This window comes from Psammomys obesus, unplaced genomic scaffold (assembly GCF_907164565.1).
Source record: "Psammomys obesus unplaced genomic scaffold, mPsaObe1.curated_primary_1811, whole genome shotgun sequence".
NCBI classification, from domain to species: Eukaryota; Metazoa; Chordata; class Mammalia; order Rodentia; family Muridae; genus Psammomys; species Psammomys obesus.
The window spans coordinates 3,630-13,803 of record NW_026595809.1 but is presented as its reverse complement, the minus strand read 5'-3'; the positions used below and the strand labels follow the sequence as shown (position 1 = coordinate 13,803).

The 10,174-nt window shown below is 48.9% G+C and overlaps 1 protein-coding gene across 1 annotated transcript; it reads right to left on the bottom strand.

The window, feature by feature from the left end:
- Window positions 1-228: 228 nt before the first annotated feature.
- LOC129685893 (cytochrome P450 2A8-like) lies at window positions 229-9,704 on the bottom strand. Its single transcript, XM_055619413.1, has 9 exons — window positions 9,500-9,704; window positions 9,124-9,286; window positions 7,659-7,808; window positions 7,305-7,465; window positions 5,369-5,545; window positions 4,190-4,331; window positions 2,980-3,167; window positions 1,125-1,266; window positions 229-618 (listed from the first exon to the last, which is right to left on the bottom strand). Exons 1-9 carry the CDS (start codon window positions 9,677-9,679, stop codon window positions 437-439), a joined length of 1,485 nt encoding a protein of 494 aa, XP_055475388.1. The 5' UTR covers window positions 9,680-9,704; the 3' UTR covers window positions 229-436.
- Between the last annotated feature and the right edge of the window lie 470 nt (window positions 9,705-10,174).

The following is a 10,174-nucleotide window of genomic DNA, read 5'->3' as shown; positions in this document are numbered from 1 at the left end:
CTATATAGCCCAGACTAGCCTTACACTCGTGACAATCACCCTGCATCAGATGCCCAAAGTGATGGAATTACAGGAACGATCTCAAGGCAGACCAATGACTTGAACATTCCGAACCTCAATCTTGTCACTTTGTAAAATATACATGAATACAATTTCTCTTCCCATGTAGGTTTCTGAGGACTAAGAGAGGAGATGGTGTGTTGCTTTTCCAATGAAATCCATGCAGAATTCTTGCACAATCAACAGTAAATTTAATTATGACTATCAGATACTTGGGACAGATTTCCCAGCCTCTCATCCCACCTTTGAGGAACCTGTCTTCAGGAAGGTGGCCCCAGACTTTCATCTACTTTTCATGTTGTCCTTTATTCCCAACTCTATTAGCCCTGACCTCTTTCTGGGCATGCTCACTCCCTCCACCCCACAGAGTCCTGGCTCAGCGAGGCAGAAAACTCATGGTGAATTTGCGTGGGATTGTGGCAAAGCCGACATATTGTGGGGACACATCTATGTCTTGGGGCGCCTGTGGGGACTTGAAGCTGAAGTTCTGCATGATGGTTGTGAAGAAGATGAAGAGCTCCATCTTAGCCAGTTTTTCTCCAAAACAGTACCGCTTTCCTGGAGAGGACGGGAGGGGAGTAGAGGATGGAAGTGAAATGAATTTCCCTGCTGCCTCGCCCTATGCCAGGCCCACAGCTGGACCCCCCAAGGGAGAAGTGCTTGCAGCGCTGCAGTCTGAGTGACCTCTGAGTGACCTCTCTGAGTCTCTGTTCCCTGTGTATGTGAGAAGAGGTGACCCATGACAGGCTGGTACCACAGGAAATCTGCATACTCCTCCAAGAAACAGACCCCCAAATGTGCTCTGCTCTGCTCTGCTCTCACCTCTAAAGGAGTGTAAAGACCTATCTGTGTGACCTGGGGAAGAACTCAGACTCAGATTGCCCTTGATTCTTCCCATCTCTGAAAACGGTTTGAATATGCCTCTCCTCTAGCCCAAGTCCACTTGGTTGGCTGGAAGGTAGACTACAACAGTAAGGTCCAAGGGGGAGATAGTTACAAGTCTACTCTTCTGAGAGGGGAACCAGAAAGCATTACCCCTGTGACTGGGAGCAGGGGCATCTTACCAATGGAAAAGGGCATAAATGCATCGCTCTTCTTAAACCGCCCCTTGTCATCCAAGAAGTGCTGAGGGTTAAAGTCGTTGGGTTTGGAGAAGAACTTGGGGTCTTTCATCACAGAGCTCAGTACAGGCCACACATCAGTGCCCTGAAAGAGAGGAGCAGGGGGACTGAGAAGACAGCATGAGAGATGAGCATCCTCAGAGCTCACAAGATTGGAAGAGGAGAAGCAGAAGATGGAGTTTGCTGAGGGAGAGGTGTCAGGGAATGTGAGGTTAACATACTGGGGACAGTTCTTTTGGAGAAGTTGTAGTTCCTGTTTTCTGAGAAAGGTCACTTGAGAGACACACAGTTTGTGCCTCGTGAAGCAGAATGTTAGGGAAGGAGCAAGCTCGTGCCTCTCAGTTCTGGAGGTTGTGGGACCAGAAAGTTCACACTCCCTGAGACAGAGGGTTTGGGTTTTGTGTGCCTCCGATGACTGTTTGGAGGCCATGATGCTACACTAACTCCAGAAACCGTCTATGTAACATAAAAATGTGTTATGCAAACATAAAATTATTCAAACAGACGAGGAGATACGTTTCCTGCGGCAATTGGCTCCCTGGAAGTCCCTGGCAAAAATACCCTATTGAAATATGACGTGCTGGTATAATCCTGCTTTCTCAGATGCAAGACTTGAATTGATGAGCTCCTTTTTTTCTGTTTCTCTATGATTCTTGAAACAGTACAATTAACTATTCAAGGAAACATTTCTAATAGATCACTAAAAGCTTTAGCAAATAAGAGTAGAAGGAAAATAAAATTTTAGGAGAGGTAATAAATAAGATTCAGCATCAGGAATTGCTTGTGGAAAATATAAAACATTGTAGATAGTAAAAGGACAAGAGTTTTAGGGCTTTCTAAAGAAAATGTTTAATCAGGATCTGTTAGGATAAATGCTCTGGATATTCCCACTCCAGTAAAGCTACTACAAAACCATTACCTAACACGGGTATTTATGATGAGGCAGAAAGAAGATAGGCAAACATAGGAGGTCAAAAAGTTTTGTATTATACTATGAGTTTTACAGACAGGCTAGCTCAAGTATCTTATCTCTAAGAAAAGATTGTAAATCCTTAGGAAGCCAAACAGGAGGAATTCCCCGCAGTGCTTACCTCCAGGGGGGTTGTAAATCTTTAGCTGACCTAGTTCGGAGGATTATTAACAACCCCTAATTAACTAACAATAAACTACGTAAACACACCACAAGTTTAACAAGCCCTTGGCTCTCTACTCGCTAAATTGGCAAACATGTCACTAGTTCTAGATTTGCTCTGCTTAAGAGGCTGTTAGGCCAACATTTTTGTAGACACTGCTTCTACCAGGATACTCTTTCAGTTAAAATATAAACTTTGTAAATGTTCTGGGGGGATATGTCAACTTTAAGGTGCTTCTTTGTAAGATTACTATAAAAGTGTTGGCTTAAACTTCAGTAAAGCGCAGAAGATCCAAATCAACCTTACGTGGTGTGGTCTCCGTCATCTCGCCTATCTGTGCCTAACCTGATATCTGAATTCTCTGATTTTCCCGCGGACACGGGGCACCCTACAGCGCTGGTCTGTGGCACCATGAGACTCTTCAACATAAGTAACAAGTTCTAGCAAAATGGATTCTTGGTCCTTACAATAGGAGTTTGCTAAACATGAGGTTGATCCCTGGAAAATAGGGAGAGCCAGGATTCAGGAGACTTGGGGAAGGACAGCTCTGAGCGAGCAAGTGTTTGACTGAGAAGGAAGGGTGGTATAGAAAACTCTGAGTGGGGATAGATTGCTGGGACATGAGGAGTGAACTGAAGGCTCTTTCAGTCTAGGCAGGACAGCACCTTGGGGATGAGGAAGTCTTGAAACATGATGTCCTTATAGGTACTATGAGCAAATCCAAAAGGTAGTATGTCTGCAAATCTCTGTATCTCATGGACCACAGCCTCAGTGTAGGGCATCTCCATCCGGTCGTCGTACTTGGGGGGCCGGTTCCGGCCAACCACCCGGTCAATCTCTTCATGCATCTTGGCTGAGAAAAGAAATATATGTTTAGAGTCTAGAAAGGAAAGATAGATTAAATATGCAAAAAACATGGTGGTGTGGAATTACAGGTGCCATGTTGAGACCATTCCCAGTAGATGGTGGCCATATGTGGTGCTGGAACAGGGTCCTCTTCACCTTGGGCCAGAATCACTTTGTAAAAGAGACTTACAGAATGGTCCGAGACAGGCCAGGGACCTTGTATGGTTGAGAAGAGCACTTTACAAACCAGCTCAGGCCTTCCCACTGTTCTCACTGCTAGTGAGACTCAAATTGAGAAGGGCATTTTGCAGGGATACATTAGCACCCTAGGACTCCCATCAACGTTCAGCTCCAGAAAAACCCTTCTCTAAACATGGCAACCAGTCACATCCATCCCAACATCCTGGAACATCACCATAGCAACATATGTTCAACATTGTTGAACATATCCCAGAACTAGGGCCAGTGGACCAACCCAGCCTGAACAGGTTTTAGGTGCATGCTGAGGAAGGCAAATTGTTATCTGTGAGTGAACTTTGGGGGAAACAGCCGGTTGGCCATCTTATGGCTGCATGGGATTGGGACGAGCCCATAACTGAGACTACATGCAAACGGGAAATGACACGCCCAGTTAACACAGGTGTACCTCAAGCTTGTCAATCAAACTGCAAAACCACCCACACCTTGCCCCTAGCAACCGACTCTTCCTCCTCCTACCCACAAAAGAACCCTTAGGCAACAGCCGGGCCCCTCAGGGACTCTTGCTCAGCCCACTGCTCCTCTGCAGCAGAGCTGCTCCTCACTTGCCCCTCAGTCTCCCCTCAGCTTTGCCATTTGTTGTGCTTCCTCAGAGCTCCTTGAAGAAGATGTTAAAATCTGGAGAAGCCTGTCAGCACAGGTGCTTTTCTCTGCCCATCAGAGACTATCTGAGGACCCAGAGAGCTGAGAGAGTAGGGGTTAGGGTAACCAATTTCCAGCACGTTGGTGGGGGGTCCGTGGCCTCCACTTCCCTGACCCCTGTAGCCTTACCTGCAATGTCAGGGTTCTTCATGAGCAGCAGGAAGCCGAAGCGCATGGTTGTGCTGACCGTCTCAGTACCCGCGAAGAAAAGGTTCAATGTGGTCATCAACAGATTCCTCATGTGAAACTGAGTTTTGGGGTTCTGCTTCTCCTACAGGGAGAGAAGCATTTGTGCTGAGTCCATTCATCACTCTTTCGGGGTTTTCCCTGGATTCACTAATCTTAGGTTCAGATTTAAGATGGAAAGAGAGACCTTGACAAACTAGGATGCTGGCTTTTCCAAAACAACTTCTTCCTTTGTTTTTCCCTGGGTGAATCTCTATCCTTTTCCTGAAAAAATCCTATTTGATTAAATAGTAGTAATGCTTTTAAAAAGGAGAGAGAAGGAGGAGTAAGAACAGGGAGAGAGAGAGAGACAGATGAAGAAAGTTTGAAGCAGATTCTGTGAAATGAAGAATCAGAATTTGTACTGATAGCATCTTATTCCATCCCAATTTGAAGGTACCCCTGGAGGAAATTCCTCCCGTGTGTGTGTGTGTGTGTGTGTGTGTGTGTGTGTGTGTGTGCGCACACACAAGTGTGTGCTGATTACTTGTGGGTACATGTGTGCACACTGATGCCCACACTTGTGAGCGAACTGAGGCAGCTGGAGGAGAGCACTGGGCATCTTTTTCAGTCTTCACCTTACTCCTTTGAGACAGTCTGGCCTTGAACTACCTGGCTGTCCAGAGAGCTCCTAGGATCCGAGTGTCTCTGCCCTCCAGTGCTGAGCTCACTGGCAGCCATGGCCATGCGTGGCTTTTCGCATGGCTTCTGGGGGTTCAAAGTCGTTTCCCCACACCTGTGCAGCAAGTGTTCTTCAACCAATGGCAGACAAGCAGCCTGTCCTCTCTGGGTTGCAGTTTCCTAATTCTAGACCTCGGGTCAAAATGGAATGTGCTCCCAAGCCAGCACTGGTTCTACGTGAGTGAATGCTGTCAAACACTGCAAAGCGATGCCTGCACCTGGTGAGTGGTCGGTGTGCATGCTTGCACACACACTCCTCCTCAGGAGGGCTCCGTAGATGGGACAGTGGCGATAATAGTGATGGGAGGGTGAGGGGACCGGGGGCTGACAGACATGACCTTCTGCTCCTGCCCCTTTCCCCAGCCCCACATTTTAACCATCCACCATATCAACTGGGCGCACCTCCTGCATTCGGATGAGGAAGGAGTCGATGAAGTCCCGGGGGGAATTGGGATCCAGGGTGCACTGGTTCTGCTCCACCTTCCTGGCTACGAAGTCCTCCAGCCCCTGAATCTCCTTGAAGGCCTGATGCTGTGATCCTGGCAGGTGCTTCATCACGGAAGAAAACATCTCAAAGAGCTGGGGAAGGGGAGAGGAAATGGTGGGGGGACAGCTGTCAGTGTCAGGACCCAAAGGGAAGAGGTCCTGAGAAAGAGCATAGAAAGCTTCAAAGCCTTGGCCTGGTTCCCAGGTATTTAGTTGCTGGTTGAAGGGAGCACAATTACATTTCCACAGGGGGGTTGTGAGGAATGTTACCCATGAATTTGGGTAAGATGGGCTGGGACATGCCCAAAGCATCGGATATTAGGGTAAGGACTGATAAAGGCAGAAATCTAAGTATGTACGTATTCAAATGAGGTTAGGCGGGAGGCCGACTTGGTGAGCCATTGTTGAGTGTGTCTGTTGGGATAATCCCACAGGTAGCTAGACACTCAGAAAGGCCAGGCTGGCACAGCTTTCCAGATGACTGGGTTAGGGTTGTGGGTTGTGTGCATGCGTGTAGGCATTAAGTGAGGCTGTTGTCCAGCATCACAGTAGAGAAAACTTGGGTGCAAGTGTTTGGGTGTTCAAGTGCAATGCCTAGAGTACTCTAAGGTTCGCTGAGTGGCCCTGGTTGGAGGACACTTCTGGGGGGAATCGGGGTAGACGATCATCGAGGTGTTCGTGGTCTCAGCTGGGATGTGTGTTCAGGTTTTCACTCATTTATGTGGATTGAATAGGAAAACATGTATGGATATTTCTAAAAGCATTTTTGATACTTATTTTATCTTTAATTATGTGCATAAATCTCTCTGTCTCTGTCTGTGTGTGTGCGTGTGTTTCTGTGTGTGCACGCACAACCACAGGAGCCAAAGGTGTTGGGTCCCCTTAGAGCTAGAGTCACAGGCAGTTGTGAGCCACTTAAACTTGGTGTTAGTTTTCAAACTGGGACTAGGCTGACTGAGATTCCCATTTAACACCTTAGATCAGACCTGGGCATCCCTGCATCCCTCAGTCCCTGCCTGTTACAGAATTCTCCTGGCTGGCATTCTGCACCCCCTCCCCTAAACTTCACCCCAAGTGCTGGGCTGCCCTTCCCCTAGCTGCCCTTCCCTATATAAGCCATCCATTTTGGTTACCCCCTCTGTTAATACCTTTTGGCCTCCTGGCTGCTTCTGGCCTCATTCCTCTTTGCTCCCCTCTCTTTTCTCTTCCTGCTTCCCCCACCCCCCATGGCTCAGGGTCCACTCTGTACTCTCTCAGATGACCCTGACTCTGGCTATGCTCTCTACAATGAACTTTCTCTTCCACCATACCTAGGACCAGCCATGTTCCCCTTTTATTTATTTATTTTTTGTTCACTTGGTCCTCTGCAGGAGCAGTCCTTGCCCTTGAGCACAGAAGAGTCTCCCCAGCCCCTGTCTGGGTACGTCAGTGGGCCGGTCTAGGATGTGTATGGAGGACAGACAGTTGCAGTGGGTTGGACTTTGTGGGCACAAATGTCCCTGTGTGTACGGGGGACCTGACGCAGCCACTGTTCTGTGTGTGGAGTCATCCAAGGGGGCCGAGTAGCAACTGTCAGAGATTAAGGTAAGTTGAGAGCAGTCAGCTGCCCAGGATGGAGGCTGGGTAGAGGGCCGCACCTAGCAGCACACTGATTGGCTTGGCATCTGTTGAGGTAGTCAGTTGCCATGGGGATTCTGTATTGGCCCCTTCCTTAGGGTTTGAGCTCTTTGTTTAGTTGTCCTATTTGAGGAGATCGCATCCAGAGAAACATGGCAGATGGAGGCATTGGTGGCTGTGCCAGGACACGGTGGGAGCATTTGGGCGGGACCGGGCTGGGGCTTGAACTGGTTACCTGTCCAGCTGAAGTGGCTGTGAACTGGAAGCTCCGCATCATCATGCCCAACAGTGACAGGAATTCCTTGTTGTCGTACTCAAAGCGGTCTCCAAACACGAGGGAGCAAATGACATTGGAGACTGTTCGGCTCATGAAGAAGGTGGGGTCTATGCAAGCACCTGGGTGGAGGGCCGGGGTTGAAAGAGTAGAGGATCCGGGAAGCAGGACTCAGCTGGATTTCCGGATGGGCAGCCTGAGCACCAGAGACTCCCGAGCCTTTCCTAAAGTCCCCACTGCCTGTCTTAACACAAAACTCCCCAGAATCTGTTGTCTCTCTTATCCTTCCCATGGACTCCGTGACCCCGCCCTCACCGTTTGTGTCCCGAAAGGCCTGTATGAGAAAGCCTGTCTCTTCTATGATGCGCTCCTCGATGCCACGCTTGCCAAAGCCGAAGTCCCGCAGTGTGGCGATGGAGAAGCGCCTGAGCTGCTTGGCCCGCTCCCCATTGCTGAACACCACGCCTGGGGAGCCGAGCACAAACACAGGAAGCGGTTACAGTGACATCTGGACAACAGAGCACCTCTGACCGCAGCCTAGAAAGTGTGGGACTGCGCACAGGGCAGGAGGGGGAGAGGTGGGTAAAGGGAAGAGCAAGAACACCAGGGGCTGGGGAACTTGAGAAAGATCCAAATTCAGACTGAGCGTCAGAGACATGAAATACTGGGAGACAACAAAAAGAAGAAGAGGGGCGGAGAGACGGTTCAGCAGCTCTGAGCAGAGGCTCTGCTTCCATCTAGATGACAAGGGCTGGATTCCGAGAATCCCTGTGTTAGCGCATAGCAGTTTATAAGTCCCAGGGAATCAGATGCCCTCTTCTGGCCTCCGAGGACACCAAGAAGGCACATGGTGCACAGACATCATGCACGAATAAAAAAAACATACAAAAAAACAAAACTAAAATAAAAATAAATATTACAAATGATTAAAGGAGAGGTTGTGGCAGGATAGACAGCAATGTAGACAAACAAGGAGAAAGCCAAAGCGAGAGAAGGAAGGGGTGTAGGTCACAAGACACAAGATCATCACTGGGGCTGGGGAGATGGCTCGGTGGTTAAGGCTCTGGCTGCTCTTCCAGGAGACCAGAGTTCAGTTCCCAGGACCCACATGGCAGCTCACACCTGTGAATAACTCCAGTCCCAGGGGATCCAACACCCTCGCACAGACAAATGGAGGCAAAACCCGAATGCACATAAAATAAAATTAAATAAAAAATTTAAAAAAATAAAAATCATAACTGGTTTGCACGCACACACATGCGTGTGCGCACACACGCTCACGCTCACAGACAAGAGAGAACTTGTGTGCATGAGAAAAATATAGCAAACCTTTTTTATTTGAACAATAAAAAAAGTTTAGCCAGGCATAGTGACACAGACCTTTTTAATCCTCGCACCCGGGAAGCAGAGGCAGGCAGATCTCTGTGTGTTCAAGGGAAGCCTGGTCCACAAAGACAGTTCAGGATAGCCAGGTCTGTTACACAGAGAAACCTTGACTTAAAAATCCAATAATAACAACAACAATAATAATAATTTTGGAAGTTTCTAAGGTCAGGGAAGGACAACTCATCAAGACAGACCAGGGAGGAAGGTGGAGAAGCACAGAAGGGAGAGAAGGACATAGGAATTGGAAAACAATCCAGAAAAGGCCACAGAGCACATGAACAAGTGGATCAAAGAGCAGAGAAAGGGCGTTGACTGTGCGGCTGAGTCAGGGAAAACTGCGGAACCCACCCCACACATCTGTCTGGCCCAAACCCCCACATGCTGTCCTCCTCACCATAGCCTTTGAAGAACCAGTCTAAGAACGCTTGCTCTCCCCGGCCGCTGAAATCCTCGGCCTGGTCCATCAGAGCCGCCTTCACTGCATCATACCCCCACAGAACCACAACAGGACGAGGGCCCAGGTGGATGGTGAACACAGGCCCGTACTGCTCCTTGATCTGAGGGGATGATGAGAACAGCAGAGATGCCATTCCTTGAGCTGCCAGTGTCCCGAGTTTGGCACTTAGATGCATCAAGATCTGGCTGTCACAACCCTGAGCCTCCCATTCCCAAGTCTGCATCCTGACCTCGTTGGTCCTCTGCCTCAGAATCCAAGCCACACCAGGAATACTCCACACCCCAGACCCACCCATCTCTCTGCCCAGTACCACCTTTAAGAGGGAGTCATAAAGCTTCTCTGTGTCCAGTTCCAGAAAGTTCCCAAGGAAGGGCAGGGGCGTGGGCCCTGGAGGCATCTTCCTCAGCAGCCTCCTCTGCCTCCACACAGACATTATGATCATGATGCTGAGACAGGCCAGCACAGCCACCAGGAGCATCCCTGAGGCCAGCATGGTGGCAGTGGGCAGGACAGGCGGATGGCAATCACTGGCATGGTGTGTCTTTATACCCTAGGCTGGCAGGGCAGCTCTGGCTCCTGTTTAATAATTATCTTGTCTCTCCTCCCAACGGTTGCCCTGCCATGCAAGTGCCTTGGTTATGACACTGGCAGCAAGGAGGGAGGAGGGGTCACCTCTGGGCTGGTTTTCATGCAGTGGATTCCAGGACAGAAGGAAATGTGCCAGGGTTGCGTAAGTGTGGATTAGGACATTTCCAGAACTGAAGACAGAGTTGTATCTGCATATGAAGCATCCAAATAGAGAACTGAGGGTCTCAGATGGAGGGAGGGCTTCGCAGACATGGGTTTGGGGTTTAGGAAAGAATCCAAGGGTGGGGGGTTTTGTTTTGATTACACAGGACGTGTTGCTGTGAATTTGGGACACTTTAGTGTGAAGGCCCCTACAGTTAATATCTGAGGAGGGCTGGGTCCTCAGTCACAATCTGAAGAC

Coding starts and splice junctions, on each gene's coding strand:
- LOC129685893 (XM_055619413.1), bottom strand. CDS start 9,679: ATGCTGGCCTCAGGGATGCTCCTGGTGGCTGTGCTGGCCTGTCTCAGC. Junction 7,466..7,658: donor GGCCTTTCGGGACACAAACG/GTGAGGGCGGGG, acceptor CCCTCCACCCAG/GTGCTTGCATAGACCCCACC. Junction 619..1,124: donor ATTTATGCCCTTTTCCATTG/GTAAGATGCCCC, acceptor CGTCCTCTCCAG/GAAAGCGGTACTGTTTTGGA.